At 38.0% G+C, this 26047-nt stretch overlaps 1 protein-coding gene across 1 annotated transcript in view; it reads right to left on the reverse strand.

Annotated features, from left to right (window-relative positions):
- Positions 1-2128: 2128 nt before the first annotated feature.
- The window catches only part of DOCK1 (dedicator of cytokinesis 1), a gene marked incomplete in the record, with an annotated part of 4741214 nt that continues 4717295 nt past the window's right edge, over positions 2129-26047 (reverse strand). Inside the window, 2 exon segments of the mRNA XM_044056178.1 lie at positions 2129-2941; positions 4058-4212. Of these exon segments, the coding sequence (XP_043912113.1) occupies positions 2846-2941; positions 4058-4212 (251 nt within the window).

The following is a 26047-nucleotide window of genomic DNA, read 5'->3' on the forward strand; positions in this document are numbered from 1 at the left end:
GTGGACACTTGTATTCAATAATATCATGTGGATGCATAATAATTTGTGCATTTATAGTATTAAATGCAGTATAGTTACAAAACATTTTTTATAATAGATATACAATAGTAAGATCATCTATAGATCTATATATGATAATGTATATAATAAGCTGGAAATCTGTCCACAATCTTTATCAGAAGTGGCTAAATTGATCTTGACTATCCATTAACTGCTTAAGCTGAAAAGAAAACATACATCTCCTTAGCAAAGTCTGTGTTATCTTGGAGTTGAATTAGTAGAAGGCCTGCTGTATGAGAACCATTTTGTCATGGCTGCCAGGCCAATTGAAAGTGAATCTTTCTCTGAGATGTAGCCACCTCAGAACTGATTAGAACTGTGACAGTGTGCTGCAAGGAATCACCCACTACTTTGCAGGGTGTGGGATGCCTGGGGTGACATTGTCCACATAAAAATTAGTACCTTGTTTTAGAAATTGGGGAAATATCTATTTGCATATTTTGCTTACAAACATTACCTCTGTCACAGCCAAACTTGGACAACCAAGTCTTGTTTCCATTTTATTACATTATACAACAATGCCAGTCAGACGAATTAGAGAAGGCACTGATGTCAGTTTCCAGCACATCACTTAAATGATGTCAGAGTGGTAACCAGTGATTCATGCAGGAACAGTTTCATTGTGCAGCTTTTCAAAGCTTTGCATCGTTAGTCCTTCCAGGCTGGACTTTTCTTTCTGGACAAAAGGTAACAGAAATTGAACAGTATCTGCACCATGGCACTGAATACAGCATTTCAAAATGAAGTACAATGTTTGCTTTTAATTAGAAATTAGCTTTTGAAAACAATTTGGAACTACACTTTAGCCGAAGCATTACACAGCCCAAACAACTACAATCTAAATGTATCTTAATGCAACATATGCAGTATACATGTTGCACCACAATACCCACTGGATACACAGATATTTTCTTTTTTTTTTTTTTTGGCTAGACTAGAACTAGTAATCAATTAACACAAGGATGAGTAATGGAAACCATTCAATATAAACTATGAAAATGCAAGTATAATTCAGCACATCCAACACTAAAGTTAAATACACAAATCTTACACAGTTTTAATATAGTCATTGTCAAAGCTCCTCTTAATCCATTTTTACCTCCTACTAAGCATTTATACATTCAATACAGCACATCTGTAGCTGTAGCTATACATGTATATCTATATCTGTCTCTATCTATCTATATATGTGTGTTTGTTTACATTTTATTAGCAACTTAAAGATATGTACATTTTCTGGAAAGCTCCTCCATTAGAAGTGTCTGTCCTGGTAGTAGCAAGCAAACTTAACAGTTCCTTCAGGCATTTTGTAATGTTTCATACAAATCATTTTCAAACAAAATGCAAATGCCCAGTACTTAAACTCTATTAATATAGGAATATTTTTTTAGTTACTGTGGCAAATATTTAACTACTGACTGTGAGGGATGTATGTTGTGTCTTTCGGCTTATCCCGGTTAGGGGTCGCCACAGTGGAACTCCAGTTCGCTAATGTTTGGTAGTGGATTTTTATGTGCCGAGTTACCAGCCCTGACGCACAACCTTCAACGAAGGCACGCCCATTCACACATGCCTCCACATAGAAGACGCTCTAGCTGAGAATCGAACGGGACAACGTCTTGCTGTGAGGTGAACAGCCATATTAGTAAAACAAATTATACTTATTACTACATACACGTTAAGTAGAAATTTATTTTAATTTAAATTAAATTAAATTAAATTTATTTTAATTTATTTAGCAGATAACCAGGTGAACAATCTGGACTTTCTATGACTCTATAAAGTCTCAAGTCCAGCCAAAAGAGCAAAGGTGAATGCTTGACATGTACAGATAATTTTACTTATCCAAATAAACCAGGATATTTTGGAGAAAGAGGAGAAACTACAGTGTGCGTGTGTAAATGAAACAGATACAAACACAAGCAGAAGACAAACTCCACATAGTCAGTGACTAGAGGTCTAGAGACAGCTTGCAATCCTGGGAATGTGAGGAGCAGTCCCTAAAAGCACTGAGCTATATCATTCTGCACCTCCATTAGAAACAAGTCAGGTAAAACAAGAACAATTATTATTTTTAATAACAAGACTTTATTTCCATAAGTCAAGAAATTAAAACAGCCTCTTCAGTTTGCTTCTTAACAGCATATGATATTACAGTGTTAAAATCAGATCTCATAAAACAGTAAAAAAATATTTTGCAAGAGCAACTGCCAAGTTATTTTCAGTTTTAAATATCTCAAAAACGTTAACAATATTGTACAAAGTTCTCTAGCATCAAATCTGAACATACGAAGAGTTTTTTGAAAATATAATGTAGCAAATCTTTTATAAATGCATCCAACATAAAACAAATTAAAAGATTTAGCAATCATATATACACTTTCTATACAAAATAATGACACAATGTTAAAGTGGTACTCTCTCCATGTAACCAGTAATCAATGTCCGCCAATCACCAGAGAGTTTACAGTGTCGCTAAAAACTATAAATTGCTAAATTATTGTCAGTATTAGCTGGTGTGTAAGTTCGAATAATGCAAGAACATTGAACTGAAAAACCTGCAGATTATGAGCAAATTAATAACTAAAACCCATAAGCAACTAAACCCAAGAGTTAGAAGCAAACTACTTTGTTTACATACACATAATATATAAATTATATAAAATTCATTGCACTAAAAATATTGTTCTTTTTCAAATGAGGTAAACATACTATAACTGTATGCTTTGAAAACATAGTAGAATAATATAATACAGCAATGCATTTAAGGAATGATACCATTTGTTCATGGTGCTAGACCGGTGTCAAGAGATGCTTGTTTTCGGGCTGCCTTTGGAGGAGGTGGTGGTGGCGTTTTGCTAGGCAGTGGAGGAGGAAGGTGCTGAAAATAATTAAAAAGAAAGGAATGAAACACTTTTTTTCTTAAATTACAAAGATAATTATGTCATATCACAATAACAGCTATGTTCAAAAGCATACTACAACTTCAGACATCATAGTTTAAGAATATACAAAGTAGCTCCATTTTCATACATTTTTCTATGTACCTATTTAAAAGAAAATACCAGACATAAGCATTAATAGTGGCTCTTTGTCTTTAAAGAGATTAGTGACTGACTTTATGCTAACAGCATTGAGAAAATTAAGTGAATGGGGACAGCTCTATTTTTTTTCTTTTTTGTCATTTATTTATTTTTAATTTTTTTTTTGGGGGGGTGAGCTCTAAAGCCAAATTCATGTCAAGCTTCTCCATCAACTGCCTTTGTCACATTCGTTCCCAGGTATGAGGCAACACCTGATTCATTTTCTCCCTCTACAGGGGTGAGCAAACTCTTAATCTGTTTTAGATTTCAAAACACTCCTGTCATGGCTGTGACTTCCACTAAAGCTTGTGATACAGTGGCACATGTCTATGATGCAGTCTTCAGTTTTGTGGTACTATGTACTGTGTCAACATGTGCAGTATCCATTGTCCTTTCCTTGGATCAATCAGATTCCCTCTCCAAGGTGGCTGGGCAAATACTTGCTGCTCACCCTTCCACCTCTCTTGTGACAACTCCTTCAGTGGCTGTATAACAATCAAACCCAGTCCAGCTGGAGTAAAACTCATGGCTTTATCCCTCAAAGCCACAGAGTTCTGTAAAATAAATATCTGAACAATTGTCAGCTATGGTTTCAATTAAGCAGGATGGTAAGTCATTTGAAAGAAGGAAACAATCAGAATAAACAGCTCCAGAACTTTACCACTACAGATCCATATAGTAATGTAAATTACAACAGTCTGATTGAGATGTAATGAAGGGGAAAAAAAATTGTGTTAGGAAATATCACCATTTAAGCGTGTTATTTTAACATCATTTTACTTCAAATCGCTTTGTAAATATGTGTGACTGCAGTACTAAAAAGGATAAAATAACTTTAACATGCATTTGCATATTACATGCTTCAAAATCATACAGCAAGATTTTCCTGGTTTTGCACCATATTTTACACCTACCCTACTATGTGGTGGTGGTGGTGGAGGTGGTGTTGTAGGGATCATCAACTCCTGGTTCTCCATTATGTTTCCATAGTCAGAAGTGCATACTTTGACAGGCAGAGGAGGTGGAACATTTGTTATCTCAGGACTTGCCATGCCATTGAACTCTGGATCTAAAACATTACACAAACACTTTTCATCAGAACACAAATGTATTACAGACATAATAAAAAAAATGGTTCAATTCAAAAATTGCAATAATCACCTCCAAAATTTAAACTCAGACAAGACATCAATACTTGAAAAACATAAATCTTTAATACTCATGGACCACATTTTTTATTACTTAGTAAAAAATGCTTTAATTTAAAATTAAATTTTTGAGAATACAGTAGCACAAGGCAATGCAAATGAACCCTTTTCAGCAGACAGAAGCAAACTATGAGAACAGTTTGAGTAAATCTCAGGTGAATAAAGAGCATTTGGTTGGAGTTCCATTTCAGTCTGATCACAACACATTGTGTAATTAATGTAGTGGAGGTGGAACATACAAGCCTGCCTTGTCAGCTCATATGAATATGTGACTGATATCTAAACACTTTTTTCTGCAAAGGTGGGGTGCCATACTGCCACTGTATGGGAGCTTCACTCTTCCTCACCCGCTACAAATATATGACAAATCCAACACTACTACACACATTCACACATTGCCTCTCCCATAAGGTCTTGCAATTTTAGAGTCCTTATATATAAATGAATGGGGGTGAAGCCCCTGCATAGGGGTGGATAGTGATTATCCCCCTGCAATGATGTTGTTCTCCAGTTGTACTGCATTGTTTTACTGATCATTTTGGGAATGCTTTGATGATCTTAATGTTAATATTATTCCGAGGAGATGAAACTTCATTTAAGAGTGAATTTATTCACAAGGGTTTAAGGCAAGCAGTCTTCAGCCAGCTGTGATTTTGGGAAATGGGCTTCAGTCATATAAAACTGACATTTATATACAAAAGTTACATATACATGAAACCAAATACAAAGTGACTTTAAATTACTGATGTTTACAGTTAATGAATTAACAAATATACACTAAAGATCATGCAATTCACTCCTTTGTATGTAATATTATAGCTATCTCTAAAACAACACACTGCACACTAAATATTAAGTAATTTTTGCAGTGATATTTATTTTCTAGACAGCATGGCATTTCTAAAGAGCTACATCAGAACAGATTGTTCTTTGCTGTTAAAACTGGCCACAGTGTGAGAAACACTTCAGCTTTCAGGAAGTGTCATTAAGAAGACAACTACATAATGTTTCAGAATTTTGTATTAACTGTGAGAAAGCATCATTTGGCCTATTAGCAGTCAGTAATGATAAAAATGTATCTAGGACATCACTTACTGTTAAGATCAAACTAAAGCACTCTCAGAAATGAATTATTCATAAGATATGATGAGTGTACCTTTCTTTTCTTGCAGACAGAAATAACCTTTCATGGAGTCTTGATGGAACCTTTTCTTTTCAGTGTGTCATATGCTGCTATGTGCATGGTTAATGTCCTATCAAATCTTCGTGATAAACCAAAGAAGAAGTTTTCTCAAGACTATTTAATCTTATAATAATAATCAACTGTGGTATGAAATAAACATTTTTTGCATTGCATTTTTACACACTGTATTCAAAAGTATTAAATAATCCTTGAATAGATGAGGAAGCCTTTAGGCATTCATAGACAGATTAAATGAGGCAAAGAAGTTTGGTAATGCTCATGGAAGCTATTCACAGGAAAAGACTCAATAAAATCTGAACACAGGGAAGTTAAATGCATTATTCTGACACAAAATTAATAACTCTAGTAAAATGCCTTTAATTTCATTCTCATACCTAATTTTGCAATTTAATTTCCAAGAAAAACATTTAAGGGAAAACTACCACAGCCTGTGCTGAATGGTACTGCTGCTTTCTGACATACAGCAATGGTAAGCATGTTTCTGACACACACACACACACACACACACACACACACACACACACACAACTAAAATGAATAAATGCATTATCACAGATTGCCAAATAGATGTTCAACACTCAACAGTGCTAATGCCTAGGAGCTAGTGTTTTGCTGAAGCAAATGGAACTGTGTGTTTTAATAAATATCTGACCTTATTGTCTTTTGGTTGTTTAGAAATGTGACTTTTATGTTTTTTTACAGGTATATCAAGTTTCTCAAAGAAACTTGCTATCTAAGACATATGCTGATATAAAAAATTCTGAGTTTGGGCTAGTATAAAGCAATTATATAGCTAATAGAAATATTTACTTTCTTGTTTTCTTAAGTGTGCAAATACTGGTGCTAAACATCTTGAGAACATCCCGTAGTATGTGGAGAGAACAAATTGAAACAATGGAACAGGGAGTTTAATCACTTGAAAGCATGTCTGTTTTCTGGGTGATGGCTTTACTTGAGCCAGTTTCATAAATGGCTATGCAGTTGGAGTCTCATCATCATGGACATATTTTTGTCAGAGTGACCTAGCTGACATTTGGCATATCTAAGATTTGTCTCCACAACTGCCCTTTTTAAGAAATAAGAACCCTGAATAAAAAAACCTTCCTTTGGTGCTGGTGAGACCCAATGTATTGTCTTTTCTTCACAATGACGTAATCAATGCTTGGCTAATGGATTGGTACTGAGGTATAAGTGAAAATTATATCCATTTACTGGACTACAGCTATCTTTCTGTCATCATAAAGGAGGTGGCAGCTTCAAACTGATGCACTCCTCGAAGATAAATTAAACAGCATATAAAATGATGACATTAGAACAAAAACTGAACCAGTAAAAACTTAAGTCTAAGTCAGAGGCACTGGCTACTACCTGTATGGCAACTGCAAGCCACGTTGTTTCATCCTTACTAACTGCAGCGATTCTGAAGTTTGTAATTAGGATTCCCAGTAGATGGCATAGTAGCAATCTTTTAGTCTTACCCTAGGACCCACAGGTCTTCCACGCATGAGTTTACTAGGACAAAAAGAAATCACACATACCATTCTCCTTCCTGAGGAATGGCTCTACTGCTTACTTGACTACAAGGGAAAGAACAGGTTGACAGAGATAGGTTGGTGGAAGAAAGCACAGTTGTGTAAGTGTAACTTAACATAATAGTATATGTTCTAATTGATCACTGCTGCAGTAGCCTAAGCTATTTGTCTACATCCTGATTTTCAAAGCTTAAAGATGCCTCCCACTGTCTCTGTCAAGAACTCAAGCAGATTTCCACATAAAAGGCAGTAAGAGCACCAAAAAAGTATCAGAACTTCTTTGCTTTGAGAAGGGAAGGCTAGAGACCAGAAAAAACATTTATACACACACACACGTGTGTGTGTGTGTGTGTGGAGTATGTACGTCCACATAAGCAAAAACAGATCAGACACTAAAAGGGACTGGTGGAAGGGGATGGCTACGGCCATGGTTATCGATTAAAACACCTAATGCTAAGGTAAGTTCCACATACACAACTGCCTTTTATTCAACATTCAATCATGCTGCAGTAGCTTAGAAAACAAATGAGAAATATATTTATAAATCCATGAGCTCCTGGAAAATCGTCCCAGAAAAGCTATTTCTGAACCTGGAAAAATAATCTAGTACTGTGTAAAAATATGAACAGAAAAACAAGTAAATGCCTCTAGAAAACATATTGTGCCTTCCTCCTTTCAAAACACCACAAAAGAAGCCAAGGCCTTAACTTTGCCTGGAGGTTACTTGTTAAGGTGAAAGTAGCCGAAGAAATATCATGGGGCAACCAGTACAAATGGTCTGTTTCCTTTACACTAGTTCTCCTTTATTTTACCCTCACAACAAAGGGTAAGTGATTAGCTTTCTTGAAAGATTTTATTATGTTTAATTAGTATATGAGCTGCCTGTGGGCATCCAGAGAAAGAATTATTTCTCCACTGTTGCTAGTTTCTGGAAAGAGTACTGGGAGAAGAACAGATTCAATAAAGTAAACTCTGAAGCCACTGAGTCATAAAAGAATAATTTTGTTCTTGAGAGCCCCATGACTATGAAAAAAATGAGGTAGGATTGTCTCAACATAGAAGCTTGTAATTCAGATACTCTTCTTGCAGAAATCAAAGCACAGAGAAACACAGATTTCAAACAGGAACACTGAATAGCCTGATGCACTGGTTTAAAAGGAAAATGTGTCAGACTGAACATTTTCCATTGAAGAACTGCAAAACAGTGAAATGAACTGGTTCAAAAGGAATAAGTGTAATTTTTTTGGACACAAAGTTAAGATCCCAAGAATCCACCTGTTTTCTAGGCAAACTGAAAAATAAAATCCCTTCCAAAACTGTTAAGAGCTGAAAACAGTTAAAAGGAGGGAGGGGTTTTAAGGGCACACAATAAGAAATGGTTGAAAGATGAAACTTGACAGAAGAATAAAACTGTCTAGAGGACAATAATTCATACAAATAATCTAGAAACAGAGGCAACCGTGCCTTAAAGCATCCCAGTTCTTATTATGGCACAAAATAAAAAATGTACTCCACTTACTCATATCCAATTTTCTAGCAGCAAAAATTTTCTCTCCTTTAGTACCTGCTGAATGTCCCCAGGAAAACAGGTACCAAAAATATTTCAAAACATATAGTCCCGGCAGTCAGCTGAAGTTTGTACATGTTGAGATGTAGTAAACAGCACCCATCTTGTATGAGTAAATCCAGAAAGTGGGCGATCTATGGTAATTACCCTTGGCCCATATCAAACTAAGGGAGAACCACATATATCTAGGGCAAAAAGGAGTCTCTCTTGAATTTTAGAACCACCGGCATTACTGGAAAGTGTACAAAGGTTTTAAAGAACATTCCTTTTCACTGGAGTGAGAAGGCATTTGTACTCTCTGCTTGTTGCATGGAACCATATATCAGAATGTCTGTTTTGAAAGGAGGCTTACAGAACTGCTAGAAGTGCTCCCTCACAGCTGGATCCATTTCTAGAAGACCCCAGATAATAGTTCCCTCTTATGAGTGTCTGTTCTGGTCCTGATCAGCTTTTCTGCTATAATGTCTTCCTCTGACTGAATGCATGAAGCCCGAAGAGTCAAATGAGCCGTGATGCCACCTCTCATGTGATCATGACAATTCTGCATAGAAAGTTCTGGAGACTAAAGATGATTTAAGGCCTAAAGAGCACTGACAGTTGCCAATGTCTCTTTGAAACTTGTATGCGTTTGTGAAACTTGTGTGCTTTTGTCTGTCCATCTTGTTCTACAGACCTTGTACTTTCAACCATTTTGTTACAGTCTGCCAAAGTCTGAATCATTGACTGTGACAGACTGACAAGAAGGTGGAAGGGAGAAGGGGAGACCTGAATCGAGAGATAGTTGGTCCACCATCACTGTAACTTCTTTTTACAAATCACACGGGTAAAATCTGAAAGGATTAAGGGTGCTGTTGGAGAGGTCAAACTGACCAGAAGGAATGCAAGTTTTTCATTTAAAGTCTGGTCCATGTGATCATGATAATCACAGATGCCACAGAAAGCTGATATATTCCTACACAGAAGACAGTCTGATAAAAAAAAAAAAAGTTTTATTTGCACATTTCTACTCTATGACAAGGAAAGTTTTCTTCCAAGGAATGCATTCAAAGACTGTCCAAAGAAACTAATGTGTGGGAATGAAAATATGATGATGTCAGAAAGTTCACATGAAACCCCAGATTGAAAGAGAGATCCTTGAGTCACGTCCATGACTTGTCATTTGGAAAAAAAAGTCTGTGCATAAGGCCAATGTCTAAAAAAGGAGAGATGTGAATGCCTTGCAGTCTAGAGTAAGCAATCATTTGGATCAGACACTTTGTAATTACTTTTCGTATATAGGAAACAAAAACATGCAATTTGGAGTGATAGGATAATTCTCTTCTAAATCTAACATTACCATGGAAATAAGGACAATAACAAAGGTACCAAGGGAAGGTCTGGGACTGTTCTCAAAGTTCCTTCTTTCTTTAGAGGATATAGAAGGATTCTCAGAAAAAGAGGAAGGGACTCATATTTCCCTCTGGTTTCCTGTAGGAATGTTCTCAGGACCCATCTGTATAAGAAAATATGATATCACTGGGGAAGATGAAAGCCTACATTGAAGGAAAGATTAAATGGATTGATTGCTAACAAAGGAGGAGAATACCAGAGGGGGCAAGTAGCCATACTGACTTTTTTGGACTGTCCCTGGCAAAGGGAGGTTCTGCCCTTTCTTCTTAGAGCCTACATGCCATTGATTTACATATTGCTAAGGCTGATGGATATATTTTTGTGGGGAAAAGGCCCTGAAAAGGAGAGAACATTTTTTTAGGTCAAAATGGATTTCAAGATATGGAGAAAAATTGAAACAGTATCTCTCTCTTGCAACAACTGCTTAGGACCACATCAGCAAAATGACCAAACTGAACAACTTGTAACATCTTATGGAAATGTTTAAGTATATAACCAAGCAATATTGTTCATAACTAAAATTGAAGCTGCAACTCTGTAAGCAGCCTCAACTGAATCGTAAGAGCACTTCAAAGAGAGTTTCGTTACATGAGAAATAGGCATAATAAGGTGTTCAATGACTTTTTAACCTCTAAAGAAGAAAGGTTAACAGCTAATTTTATCATGTTCTCAAAGTCTGATTAATGGGGGTTATTGCTAGTTTCCAATCAGTACTGGGTGATGTAGCTGAACTTCTTGATGGTCTCCTGTGACTGTAAGCTTAGAAACAACCCGAGGAGGAGACCTAGAACAAAGCCTTGCAGGGTATCACTAGTGACATTTTTTTCTGCCTAGAGCAAATTTCACTTTGACCTTAATGGCGTGAGTTCTGCCAGACAGCCAAATGCATATCCAAACAAACTAAATGGGTTAATATTAAGTTGGGAGAGTTTGTCAGTCTCAACAAGGGGGTAATGTCAAAGTCCTTAGCAAGGTCTAGACAAGCAGTGTGGACTATTTTCCCCTGGTACATGGCCTCAGAAACTCTTTTAAGGAAATCAACCAAGTTGAGCACACATGATCTTCCTTTTAAACACTCAGGCTGATGCATATCCAGGGATACAAGTTCAACAATATCATTGTTTACTTGTTCATCTACAATGTGTTCCAAAGCTTGAAGATATTTTTAGTTAGACTAATACATGTGTAATTCCCAGGGTCAGTCACCATGGCTACCATTCTCCACTCCTTGGGGACATAACCTGTGGAGAGACTCAGGTTGAAGAGTTGATGTAGGATTTTTGCTGAGTGAGAATCAACACTTTTCAGCAGGCACACAGAGATATTGTCAGGACCTATGGAAGAAGTATTTTTAATTGTAAAATTGATCTCAGCAGGGGGAGTGAGAAAGTGAATGGAGGGAAGAGTTAGTGGAGTGGAGATGAAAGAGAATTTGTCTGAAAAAATATTAGCAATGCTCTTGGGGTATAATTTGAAATTAGATGCAACCCTAACTTCATAATTAGCCTTACATTTCACAATGGTAAGTTTGAGAGAATTCTTACCAGTTTTAAATCGGGTCTATATCACGGCCTCGAAAAGGACATTAATCGAATGGCTTAAAAATCGAAAATGCTGTTAATCAAAGTCACTCTTGTTGGGGCTGTGCCCCCCATATTCCCCGCTAATTATATATACCAGCTGTGAGATCGCACACAGTGAGGAAAGGGCAAATTTTCTGATCTTCACTGTACTGCAATCTCACAAAACACACTTTGATGTATGGCATTTTCAATGTTAAACCCATTTGATTAACGTCCTTTTCGATGCCATGATATAGACCCTTGTAAATCAAGGTCAGGAGCTTTTTTTATTTATTATAGAGTTTGTTGATGCAATAGTTCCACCATATGGGTTTAGTTCTAAACTTGTCATTATGCTTACTCTGATCTGGTATGGATGCCGCAATGCATTTGTCCATAAGGGAGTAAAATGCAAAGCAATAAGCAGCAGGTGCTGATACCAGATCTGTCAAAGATCTACACCAAATGTTATCATCAATAATTAGTAAATAGTAAATACCTGATCTTGGAATAATCCCTGAATAATCTCAGAATATAGAAGAGTTATCAGGAGGCACCATACAGACTTTCACAGAAAATATCACATCAAGATAGATTTGATTGGTGAGGGGGGGTGGGGTAACAAGTAAGCTAAGGCAATTGGAAGAAATGTTTGTGTGGACAAGATCAAGAGATCAACATATGATTGGTAGGGAGAAATTTGGTCAAGTGCAAAGGCATTTACAAAGTCCAGAAAACTCTTAGCAAACTTCTTGTTGGTAGCGAATGCTAGCCCTACAGTAACCAGTGGATGTAAATGCATGATAGGCATTGTACCCTGGGATACAGAGAGTGCTATCACTGCAATGGAACAAGATTTCTGTAATTACATAATTGCTTATATCCTCTAGGTTAAGAAAGGCCTCAGTTTCAGAGATTCCATTGTTTTGGCTTATAGCAATCAGCAGCAATACTTTGATAGTACTGGAGTTTTTGGATGTGCATTAGGTGAACTTTGAGTTACAAAAACGCTATGGAGGAAGTAAATGTTTAACCAGTATCAAAAACCAAGGGGTGAAAGATACATGCCATGCCTCATAGAGAAGGTGGGTCCATTGATTATTTTATCCCAAGGCAAACCAATTTACTAGCCATTTATTGAAGCCAACTATTTTATCCATGAACACAGGCATTATTCTTGGTGATGACAGAATGCTAGTCAATGCCATGGTCCTCCCCGTTTTTGAAGACATGAACAAAGAGCTCAACAATGTCTCCCTGCATCTCCCACACAGTGGAATGTGCAAGATAAATTACCCCACATGGGTAACTACAAGATTGTAACTGTATCTGGGTCACTGCATGGACCCAAGAGCCATACTGCCATCCCTAATCTTTGCATAAGAGAGGCAATTGTCACCCCGTCCTTAGCTAACCTGGTAACTGTTGTGTCTGTATGTCTTAGAGTTGAGTCACCAATGACTAACTGACTAAGACATTTTTGGGATGTACTGCAGGCATATGGGACCTTAATGGTACAGGCTTGCAGCAAAGATGACTAACAATAAGAGCAGATGTAGGTAGGGATGTGGCTATCTATTAGTATTTGTGCTAGATGGCAGAGGTAAGCTACTAACATGCTTAAGGGGCATCTGAGGCATACACAAGGATTTCCCTACTACCTCTCTGTATCTGGAAGCAATGTTTTGGTAGTAATAGAGTGGGGTTGTGGTACAGTTTACTGACAATGTCTGGAATTGACAGTTTAGCTTGCCAGAAATCCTTAGATTTTTTTTCTTTGGGGTGGTCAGTCCATTCTATACATAGCAATCTTCACCAACACCATAAGTCAAAGACATCAAATCTTTAATAAGGGTAATGGATTTCAAAGGAAGGCACTCTAAAATTAAGTTATAACATCTGCATAGAATCCAAAGTAATATTTGGCTACCTCACGGAAGTAGAGAACTAAGCATAATTTATTGCACTAGCACAACAAACCTAACACCCAACTCTGGACTGCATCAATTTCTTACCCATTCTGTGAAGATGTTGAGAGCAGTCCATCAGGCAGCAACCAGAAGCATATTGCTTAGGAGCAATTCTAAAGTAAGTTGTTGATTTTGTGGAATGCTCTCAAACAATACCTTGCACAGCTTCATTGTACCTCCAGCAGAAAGTTATATCTTTGCCCAGACACACTAAATAAGTTTTGCTTTGTTACAGGAAAGCCTTTATTATCTTTCATAAAGGAGAGAAAAAATTGCTTTCTTTTGCTAGACAAGGATTTACCAGACCTCAGGTTCGACAAGCTGAAAAGTAAGGGGAGTTGTCTCATGATGACAAGATAAATCTTTTTAGAAGGCCTTAAATGAAAGAGTTTAACAGATGAACTGACTTACCTATGCAAAAACTAGAATATGTACAGAAAATTAAGAACTATGGATATTGATTCAGAAGATGAAATATATACAGTGACTCCTGAGTTATGTACTTTGATAATTGCATATGCTAAATTTGACTGATATGAAATGGGCAAGATAATCAAAGATCCTTGGAAATGGATATTTCAGTTGGTCTATGTACTTTTCTGCGGGCCACCTATAAAATCTTCTATATTGCTGTAGGGAATATTTTAGCTCTGTATCTAGGTGTGAAGGCTACACATTGCATTTCTATCTGACTTTTTTGTTAAGGACTGTGTGTGTGTGTGTGTCTGTGTGTGTGTGTGTGTGTTCACATTTCATCTGAGTATCTAGATATTTTGTCATATTTTTATTCTGCTATTCATAAAAAAAATTGTTTTTCTGGAAAACAGTGAGGACTGAAGTTATAAATAATGGTGAAATCTCCATTTCAGGAGGTGTTGTGATGTATGCATTGCTTATTTTTTCTTAAAGTACAGTTGTGTACCTACCATAAATGTAGATGTTCGAGTGTATTCACTGTTGCAGTCATTACAATTGGGTTATCCTGCTGGCAGGCTACCCGCAGTCAGCCTGAATTCCAAAGTCCTGGTCCGGCGTCGGTTGCTGTCGTCTCCTCCCTGACGTCAGTGCGCCAGGGGTATAAAGATGCAGCCGACGCCATTTTCTTCAGTTTTTCTTGCCCCAGATGTCAGGTGCCCCCAAAAGGGTAGGCTAATTTATGCCAATAAACATGCATGCAGTAAAGTAAAACTCTACCTTCATCTATAAGCAAATACACCACATAGGTTGTATAGAATAGAGAAGTAGAGATAAGGCCCACCAAAGGAAAGGGGGATGGTGGGTGGGTAACCTGGACTGCAACAGTGAATACACTCGAACATCTACATTTATGGTAGTTACACAACTGTACTATGTTCATCGTGTTTCACTGTTGCAGTCATTACAATTGGGTAGAATCCCAAAGCTAAGATTGGGTGGCTGGGGCTAAATAGGATTAGGAGAGGCTATGAGGCCCTGCAGAACTGCAGTGGCAAAGCCTGCTCTAGATTTAGAGTAGAGAGGTAAGTGATAGTGCTTTGTAAAAGTATGCACTGAACTCCAAGTTGCAGCCTCTAAGATGTCTTTGGTTGGTACTCCTCTGAGGAAGGCTGCCGAAGTGGCTGCTGCTCTGGTAGAATGTGGCCTAATGCCCTTCGGCACTGATTTGCTATGCTGTGAATAGCAGAAATGAATGCAGTGGCCTATCCATTTTGAAATAGTCTGCTTTGAGATAGCCTTTCCCTTGTGATCCTGCAGCATATGCCACTAGAAGCTGCTCAGTCTGTCTGAAAGCTTTGGTTCTGTCCAAGTAGAAGTGTAGCTGCCTGTGAATGTCCAAAGAATGCAGAAGTCTCTCACCCTTATTCTGTAGGTTTGGATAAAAGGTAGGCAAATGAATTGTTTGTTTCAGGGCCACACTGGACACTATCTTAGGCATAAATGTCGGGTTTGTCCTCAGAGAAACCCCTGTCCTGATGGAAAATGATAAAAGGTTCCACAGTCATGAGTGCCTGTAACTCTGAAACTCGTCTTGCAGAGGTTATTGCTAGGAGCAGAGCTGTTTTCCAAGATAAGAATTTTATATCAGCTGTAGAGGCTGACTCAAAAGGAGGAAGTGTGAGTTTTTCCAAGACATAATTTAGGTCCCATGCAGGTATTGGTGCTCTTCTTGGAGGTCTTAAGTTTTTGGCCCCTCTGAGGTACTGCCTTAGTAATGGATGAGAAAATAGAGGTGGTTCTGTATTGTAGTGAGCTGAAATGGCAGAGGCATGAATCTTAATTGAGGAAAAGGATAGGCCTTTGTCCAGCATCTCAGTTAAGTATTGTAAAATCTGAGGAATATTCGGTACAATCGTGTCAATTCCTTGTGCCTGGTTCCAAGCACAGAATCTCTTCCACTTTTCTGCATAAGATTTTCTGGTGCTAGGCCTCCTGGCCTCCAAAATAACATCCATCACTGCTTTAGACAGAGGCGTGTTTTGAATGGTTACATTATCTGCCATGCTGCCAGGTTTAAGGTACTGAGATGGCTGTGCAGGATCTGACTGTTTTGTTGGGTCAATAAGTGAGGAATTTGAGTCAATGTCCAGGCCGGGCACTGAGACAAGCTCTTTAGGATTGGGTACCAGTGCTGGCGCAGCCAGTCTGGGGCAATCAGTATCATTTTTGGCTTCTCTTGTCTGACCTTTAGGAGTACCTTAGGGAGGAGAGGTAGCAGGGGAAAGGCATATACTGTTAAGTTTTTCCAGCTGAAAGATAGAGCATCCACTTTCCATGTTAGCTTGTGATAAGTCCTTGTGCAGAATTTCTGTAGTTGGCAGTTGTGAGGTGAGGCAAATAGGTCTATGTCCGGGCATCCCCAGTTCCTTGTTATCATGCTGAAGACTTGTGGATCCAATTTCCACTCATGGGGATCCATTAGGTTTCTGCTTAGTTTGTCTGCCGCGGAATTTATCCTTCCTGGCAGGCATTGTGCTTGCAGATGTACTTGGTAAGTCAATTCTGGGTTCCACAAAGTCATGGCTAGTCTGCAGAGGGGGTAGAAATGTATGCCTCCCTGCTTGGTTATGTACCACATGACTGTAGTATTGTCCATCTTTATCAATAGTTGTCCTGGATGAAGTAGATCTTTGAAGGCTGTCTGGGTGTTTTGAACAGCTAGCATCTCTTTTTGATTGATATGTAGATGCTTTTGGCTTGCGGACCATGTGCCCTGAATACATCTTCCTGCCATATGGGCCCCCCAAGCATAATCTGATGCATCTGTTGTTAATGTCTGCCTGGCTGTGGGTAAAGTGAAAAGCTGTCCCTTGTTGTGGTGACAGGCCTCTGCCCACCATCGAAACTCCTATTGCAGGCAGGGAATGAGGGTAATTATTGTTTCCATGCTGTGGCAATGTTGAGCCCAAACACTTTTTAGATACCATTGTAGTTTTCTCATATGCAGTCTTGCATATGGAATTAGCAGAATGCAGGATGCCATGAAGCCCAAAGCCTGCAGAATTTTTCTTGCAGATAACTGGGTCTTTGCTGCCAACATTTTGAAATATGTAGTCAGTTGTCTTTGTTTGTCTGGCATGAGATAAGCCATCTGGGCAGCTGTATTTAAGCTTGCACCCAGGAATATTATCTCTTGTGAGGGTACTAGTTTTGATTTCTTTTCGTTTACTGTGTACCCTAGGCATGTTAGTAATCTTTTACAAATGTCAGATACTGTAGTAAAATGTCGTTGTTCTCTGCTTGAATAAGGCAATCGTCCAAGTAAGGATAAATTTGTATTCCTCTTTGTCTGAAAAATGTAATTACTGGTGCCAGGCATTTTGTGAAGACCCTGGGCGCAGTAGATAAGCCAAAGGGCAGTGCAGAGAATTGGTAGTGCATTGAGCCAGCTATAAATCTGAGGTATCTTCTGCATGAATTTCGGACTGGGACATGCAGGTATGCCTCTTTTAGGTCTAAAGTCACAAGCCATGCCTTCTTGCCCAGCATGGGCAGAAGCTGCTGCAGTCTCAACATTTTGAATTTCGGAATATCCAGAAATGTGTTTAGAATAGACAGGTCCAGTATTGGTCTCCATGCATTGTCCTTTCTGGGCACCAAGAAGAGTCTTGAGTAAAATCCTAGTCCCTGCTCTTGCTGTGGCACTCGCTGAATGGCCCTCATGTCCACGAGGGCTGAAACTTGTTTTTGAGACTCTGCATATTGATTGTGTGGCAGGTCTGGCATTCCGTTAGCCCTTGGCAGGGTGTGAAAATGGAACCTGTAGCCTTGAGAAACTATATATAATAGACAAGTTATTATATATATATTTTTAAAAAAAAAAGGCAAAAATTCAAAAAGGGATGATGTTTAATACAATGGTTTTCTGATACTTTTTACGATGAATATGAAGTGTCACTTGGCATTGTTTCTTTAAATTGTCAATTAATTTTTTTAAATTGTCAATCAACATTTAATTATGTTGTATATAAAAGATCTGGAACATATGGAAGGAGTATCTGAAGAAGTCTTGGGGCTAAGACAAAAGCGCTAATGGTGGTTGCTCCTGTGATTTTATTGCATTAAAGTGGATTATTTGGTTTATGACTGTGGTACCTGGACATTTTATTCTACTTTTGTTGGACTAGTTTTGTTTTCCTGTCTCTGGTTGGGCTTAGTAAACTATATTCAGGACCCATTTGTCATGGGTGATCCTGTGCCAATTTTGTGAAAAAAGTGCTAGTTTTCCACCTAAAGGGGCTGCCAGAAAATAAGTGCTTGGTGCTGGCAGGGGAAGTCATTGAGACTGTTTCCTGTATGGCTGTGATTTATGTTCTCTGCTTTTGGAGGTAGAAGCACCCCATTGTTTAGGCCTGTATGAGCCTTGGGGCTGGGATCTGCCTCTGGGGTGTCTGTATCTGCCTCTTTGTGGCCTGTCTGACACTGGAAAGGACCAATGTTTTGCAGGCCAGTTCCTGTTAAATCTGGGAGGTTGTACCTGTAAGAAATCCTTGACTGTTTGCATAGATTTAGCTTTGTCCTCCATTTTCTTCAACACCTCTTCTGCTTTAACACCAAACAAGGTATCATGCTGTAATGGAGCATCTAATAATTTTGCTTTAACATGATCAGGCAGATTCTGTTCCTTTAACCAAGCATGCCTCCTAATGACAGAACCCGTAACAGCGGCCCTGCAGGAGGCCTCCAGAGAATCAAAACCACATTGCAAAGTATGCGTTCCCACTTGTTCAGCCGCATGCAATAAATCCTGCATTTCTTTGTTTTCTGCACATTCAGAATTGGTCAACATTTTTTTGTTTTAGTAGTGACATAAGATATTATTGATATTTAAGCATATGAAACTGACAATTTAAGGCCCTTACAGCCAAGGTAGCAGAAGTGTAAATCTTTTCCCCCATCTGTCCAGGGCCCTTGAATCCCTATCAGAGGGGATAGGGTTTTTTGCTGTGGACGCCTTGACCCCTTTGGGACCCTGAGATATAGTTTCTGGGTCAGCAGCATGGTTTTTATAAAGAAATTTATGTGAATCAGGAACCCTGTAATATCTGTCTGGCTTAACAGGAGCTGTGGTAGAGAGTCAGGAGAGAGAATGGACTCTATAAACACATCATCTACAATGTCTAAAACAGGAGGAATAGCAAGGGGCCTGTGCTGAGGTAGTAAAAGAAAATCTCTGAGCCTTTTCTTAGATTCAGAGTAATCTTGGCTCTCCCAATGAAAATGCTCCCTCACAGTAGGCAGGGTCTCCCCAAAAGAATAATCTTCATGAGGAGAGGCTGAAGGGATAGATTCCTCAGCATCAGAATCCTCATAAGGAGGAAGAGAGTATCCCTGTTCAGAAGAGGACTCAGAGGAAATGGAAACCTGATCTGAAGATTTATATTCTGTTTCTTCCCTAGGTCTTTTATCTGGAGGGGGATGGGAACCCCTGATCAAAGTAATTAGGTCTTCGGCCATTTTAAGCATCTGTTTTTTTAGGCATGGAGGCTTGTCCAGGGGGTTGTTGTTCTTGTTTCTTTGTCTTTAGAGGTACTTTAGTCTTTGTCTTTGAAGCTGAAGTCGTTTTTACATATAACTGTGTAGGCCTGAAAACTCCCTGAGAAGCCGATGCCTGCTCAGCGGCTCCGGACCCATCTGAGGAAATAGATTCCGAGGGTCCAATACCTTGAGCTTCCAGCAACCTAGTCGGCTCTACGTGGGAGTCGGAAGCAGCCTGTGGCTCTGAGGTAGCGGGCGTCAGGGGCTGCAAAAGCGCCTCACTGAGAACCGGTGAACCATCGACTGGCCTAGTCGTCTGTTTTGGACCTCGGATGCCTGTCCTTTTGTCTTTGTGTTTTTTTATAAATTTCGGTAGTTGGCTGGTCCGATGACATTATATAATTAAATCTTCTGCCGAAATAATGAAAAGCAAAATCGTACTGACGCTTAATACTGCGTTGGTTAAATCTAGCACAAAACCGACAACTAGCAACATTGTGGTCAGGGCCTAGGCAAGGAATACAGTAAGAATGAAAATCCTTATGAGGTATTTGCCTCCCACAAGAAATGCAATTATTAACTTTTTCTGACATCGGTGTGGAGCAAGAAAAAAGTTTCCCCAATGGGCTACTTATCTTTAATGAAAACTTCGGATCTGAAATTCGAACTTGAAAATCTCAGGAGTCGGCCGACCGGCGCTTGCGAACTGCTTTTGCTTCGGGCACCGCGCAGCAAGAAAGACTGAAGAAAATGGCACCAGCTGCATCTTTATACCCCTGGCGCACTGACATCAGGGAGGAGGCAACAGCAACCGATGCCGGACCAGGACTTTAGAATTCAGGCCGACTGCGGGTAGCCTGCCAGCAGGATAACCTAATTGTAATGACTGCAACAGTGAAACAAGATGAACATCAATATTGCAATATTCTGTTCCATGGAACAGTTACTGCTGCAAGTTCTTCAACACTGTTTAAAATGTCTACTTAGCAGCTCAAAGAAATCAACTTAAGGGGCTACCATGTGTTTGCGAGCTATAACATTCCTGATTTTATTCATTTATTTGGACTTCATTGTTCTCAAACTGTGCTGTAAGTTGTAGATCATAGAGGCATACGTTTTAAGTTTGTGAGTTGACAGGATGTTCCTGATTGTTCTGTACTTTGTTTATTTGCTTGTTTGTTTTGTATTTGCAATGGAGGATATCTAAATAGACAGTCACTAAATACATTTTAGTGGTCGGTCTTGCTTCTATTTGGATATGCTCATTTTACAGTGGACAAGCCAATCAATGTGCACATTTTTGAAAGGTAACCAACCTATATTGTAATATTCTACATAGTAGTTCTTCTGTCTCAATTCAACATGTTTACTGAAGTGCTGCAGAAAGAATTGCTATTAGATATTAAAATTCTATTTTCCAAACTGAAAATTTCATTGTTTTAATATTGGAGTGCTTCTGAATTATCAAGTGGCAGTATAGAAATAAGGCCAATGGAAGAGGGGTGGCAAGGTTTCTTTATGTAAGTGACCCGTGGTAGCCTTATAGCATAGCCTTTGGCCTGCTTCACATCGAAGAGTGCCTTGTGAATACAAAAGGACATAAAGTCATGAAGTATGATTTGATCCCATGTGAATTTAAGGCATCTTTACTTTAAAAAGATTTATTTAGATTCACTGAGTAAATGGATTGGAGTTGCTTGTTGAGGCTTTGTGAAAACATATTCACATCTGTCATGCCCTACATTTCTACAAAGTCTAAAAAAAAAACACTCTACAGTGTCTCAAAAACTGTGGCTTGAGCATCAACTAATAAATCATACTTGTTTGCCTGCAAAACAAATCTGCTATTTATTTCACTAGACCCAGCAGATGTGCTGCTAAGAGCTATCAATTACAGTGTCCATCTATCAAAGAAATTTCTGTTTTCATGAACTGTGACGATTGGTTGTATATATTCCTCAGAGTCCAGGGAGGTCTTTTCAAGTAGACAGTTGTATAATGAACAAGAATGATACATGAGGTGTATAACCCAGGGTAATTCAGATACTAACTACCCTGTTACAATAGTCTGTAGTTAAACATTGTACTCAAACATAACACAGCAGTGTTTCAGATTGCTTTGTAGAGGCTAACATTTCTTTAGCAGTGACTATTTGAAGGTTATCTACTATTAAGCATTAAATATTTGCCACAGTATTCAGGATGGCTCCAATGAATGCATCAACATTAGAGCTATGTTCATTTTTAGTAAGTCTGAAACACCAGAGATGAGTGCTGTCCCTTCTGTACCTTTGAGATCAGTTTCAAGATCCTTTTATCAAAATGAATACTTCCTGTTCTCCAAGGTGGTAGATGACCTGCTTTGTAAGTTCACAAATTTGGTAAACAAGCTCAAGTTCTACTGGCCTGTGAGAAGTTTGACTCCCTGGATCACTAGTTAGAACTTATGGGTGCACATGTATCATACAGATACCTGTATTTCTCCTCTAAGAAGGTGAGAAAAATACAGGGGAGAGGCAGTGTTGCTGTAATCTCCGGTTATAAGACTTAAACCCCCTTACATTCTCATTACAAAGAATCCTTAAACCTTCTCTACATGACCAGATGGAGTGAGAACAGGTTGCAAATCAGAGTACGGTATTTATAATTTGTCTGATAAGGGGATAGTTATCTCCTTGGCACAGTTGTCAGCCCTTGAAACATCAGGTGGGCAACTATAATATGTTCTGCAAACAATATTGGCTTTACTGATACCAAATAAAAAGGCCACTGTCTACCAGGACTACAACATATTTTAACTAATCTTTCTATCTTTAATTGCTGCCAGTCAACAGCATATAATGTGGTTGAAGGGGTTTTACCAGCTGTGTGAAAACTGCATTCTTACATTGAAAGAAATATAATTTTTACTGTATTATTCATTTGTAACGTTAACTGCCATTTGAAGGGAAGCTGTTTCGGTAAGGTTAAGGACAAATCCTTGTAGTTTGCAGTCATTATAACATATCTGGTGCATCAAACAATGACATCAAGTTTTGATGTCTGAGAAAAATATGCTGAAAAAGAACAGCCCAAGACAGACCCTTCAGAGACTCCATTGGTGACAGAGGTGGTGCTTTTGTTGTGTGCAACCATGTATCAATTAAGGATCCAAGATACAGAGGCATCATTTAGCTTTTTACTAGTTTTCTGGCGCTGTGACTTCAGATTTTTTTCTCTTTCACTTTTCAAATCTTTCTGTTTTTTCTTCACTCTCACTGTCTCTTATTCCGCTGTCAACAACTTTCTTTATGTGTGGAAATTTCATGTCTGTCTGATTTACAAAAGATTAAGCATTTACCAGTCATACAGGAAGGAACTGATTTTAACCAACTTAATCCAGCAGCCCACTTAACCTCTAAACAGATATTAACAGACTAACTTACAACATTCTGGACCTTACTGAAACAAGAACTTAGTATGGTAGTCTTGTTCTATTTCTCTTCCACAAGCATACTCGATTGACATAGGGGAACATATATATCCAAACTCTGTTTAATACTGAGAAGAAAATATGTTCCTATGTCAAGGATTTTTATACAAAAACAAGTGCAGCTGGGTAAATGCAATTAAACTACAAACGTTTTTGTAGTATGAAACTTGACAGAAATGGTACTCAAATTGAAAAAAAGACAGCAGCACTATATGGGATTACTGTACCAGATGCACCACTTATGTTTACCTATCTCCAACATAAGGCCAGCACTTATCAGATTGAAAAATGTATCCAGGAAACAGGAAAGAATGGTGGAAGTAATCACAAATGTTATAATTAACTGTTAATGTAACTATCATAAAAGATGAGTTTAAAATGCCCCAGAGTAACTTGTTCTACAGTCCTGAAACTATGAATAATAAATTACAGCACAGCATTAAAAGAAACATTATAATTGGCATGACTGTCATGTATATCAATCATCACTACCTCCTAAATCGAAATGTCCGTTGATACTCTTAAGGCTTGATACTTGGACAGAGCACAGCTTCCTCCAATCATACTTCTGTTACTTGAAATTTTATACTGAGGTATTATAGTCTTATGGCAGTTGTTGCTGCTAGTTGTAAGAGAAGGAAATTATACAGCTTGGGAAAGTGCATCTTTCTGCAGGCAATATGTCGGGTAACATCCAAAACCTCACAAATATCCATCTGACAGCAAAGACAAAGATGGGTTGTACTGGGAATCTTGTCAGTGGTTCTGGCATGTCTAGTTAATCTGTCATTTCTCTTGTCCTTCCACTGATGACACCTCCTTTCATCCTTAGGATGTCTCTCTAACCTCATATTAGAGGTATTTGAAGATGAAATTCTAGGGGGGAAAGAAGTGGCATTGTATGGAGTGCAGGAACCTGCAGAGAAAGGACAGTTTCAGGAAAAGACAAATGTAAATATAGTACCTTCTCCAGAGAAAAGCAACTTCCAGTAACCCACTAGTCAACCCTGCTGTATGGTAACTTACTATATCACACAGTTGCTGCATGCCACATGTGAGAGGGCTGATGGTTCTTGCAATGTAACTGCTGATGTCAGAGTGGAGGTAAAGGGGGGCATTTCAATCTGCAAAACTAAGGAAGTACCATCAGAGGCTTGGCAAATGCAAACAATTTCACATAGCATCAATAATAATTTGGCAGCTGTTAAAGCACTGGTTTAGCAGGGAGATATTCATTTATATTCCATTGGTCATTTATGTTGTGACATTCTAGTGCTCTATCACTATGGGGTCTTGTTTCTACAGATTTCTTAAGCCAGCAGTATGGGAGACAGCAGTCCAGTATTTAAACAATGGATGATGCATGGGGCCTCTGACATGGCAGCTCTGGTGCAAGGAAACTGTACAGATTCAGGAAGGAATTACTAGCTGTTAAACTGCATAGGTCATGAGTGAACATAAATAAAATGCCATTATCATCAAACAGAGCAAAGTAACTATAAGCAATTTCATGGAGGAATATCAAAGATGGCGTTCTGAATTCTCCCATGTTTGAAAAACAGTTATCCAGTAAACAGAAGGCATGAAGGTATAAAACCTGAGCTTAAAGAGGGAGCCATGGGTCTCTCTTATCCTAGACTAGTAGCCGATTAATATCTTAAGTTATCTCTTTAATTAAGGAGCAACTATCATTCACAATCCACAGTATCCAGACTTTCTTCTGTGTTAATTTTCTAGCCTTTTATAAAGAGACTCCTTATGGGTTGTATGACTGAAGTTCTTGCAAAAATTAAATATGCATGGAAAATAATCCAGGTGCTAACAAAAATGAAAAGATGCTGTGGACTTCAACGATCGACTATAAATGCTGGAAAAAACAAAGTTATGTCTTACCATAACATTCCATCTGTGTTGTTGATCTTTGTTCATTCATTACTGATTTTTTTTTCTCAAAAAATTTTTTATTAATTATATGAATAGCAAGACAATTAAAAGATTATACATAACAAGAAGGCATAAATGAACATATAACAATTCATCTAGTGATAACAACCTTCATGAGATTTTGATAAGTTATTTAGAAATAAAACATACACCATATGTACACTATATACAAGTTAGGCAACCTGAGAGAAAAAAAAAAAAAAAATATTTAACATTAACTATTTAATATGTTTAGAACCTTTTCTAACACAACCTTTCTAATAGCTTTTTTTTTTTTTTGGACTTCCACCTAAGTATCTTTGAGCATCAATAAATTTAAAAGCCATTTTCTGGAAAATAACCCATTTTAATTTAGAACGATCAATCCAATTTTGTATTATATAAAGTTTTAGTAATGAGCAAATAAAAATGATAACATGAATATCAACTTTTGAAAGATGAATCAATGGAATATGTAGAATAGCAAATTCCCACGTCAACATGGATTTTTGATATCCCATTTTCTGCAGTCTGACTTTCAAAGATGTCCACAATCTGTGAGAAAAATGACAATACCATAGAATATGAAGGAGGTCTGCTTGGGGATGAGAACAGCATGAACACGAAGGGGACTTATTTGGGTTAAATTTGTTTAATTTGATTGGGGTAAAGTAGGCATCATTATTAATCATTAATTGTGTGTATGCTAATTTTTAAAAGGGATAAATTCCTTAGTGTGTCTAATAGCCAGGACTTTCTGAGATTCTGACAATTGGGAATTATAATTCAACCAAACATTAGATAAAAGACAGTTGTGGTCCATCATTAAAGAATTAATTAATTTATATGAGTTTGAGAGCATTTTATCAGATGATGAAAGTATTTTGATAATCGTGTTAAGGTTTTTCAATTGTGAGTCTATGGGGACCAGAGATACAAATTTGTTTTAATTATTGCTCTTAGTTGTGTAAGAATTGGTGAGTAATTCCAGTTTACTTTCAATAACTTACGCCAGTCAGATAAAGGCAAGTCAAGATATTTCAAAACATCTCCTACTTTTAGATTTTTAATTAAAGGATAGTTTGTTAAGTTCAAAAGTTTATTGTCCAATAATATATTTGG

Source organism: Protopterus annectens, chromosome 14.part0 (genome assembly GCF_019279795.1).
Source record: "Protopterus annectens isolate FY-2018-M chromosome 14.part0, PAN1.0, whole genome shotgun sequence".
Taxonomy (NCBI): Eukaryota; Metazoa; Chordata; order Ceratodontiformes; family Protopteridae; genus Protopterus; species Protopterus annectens.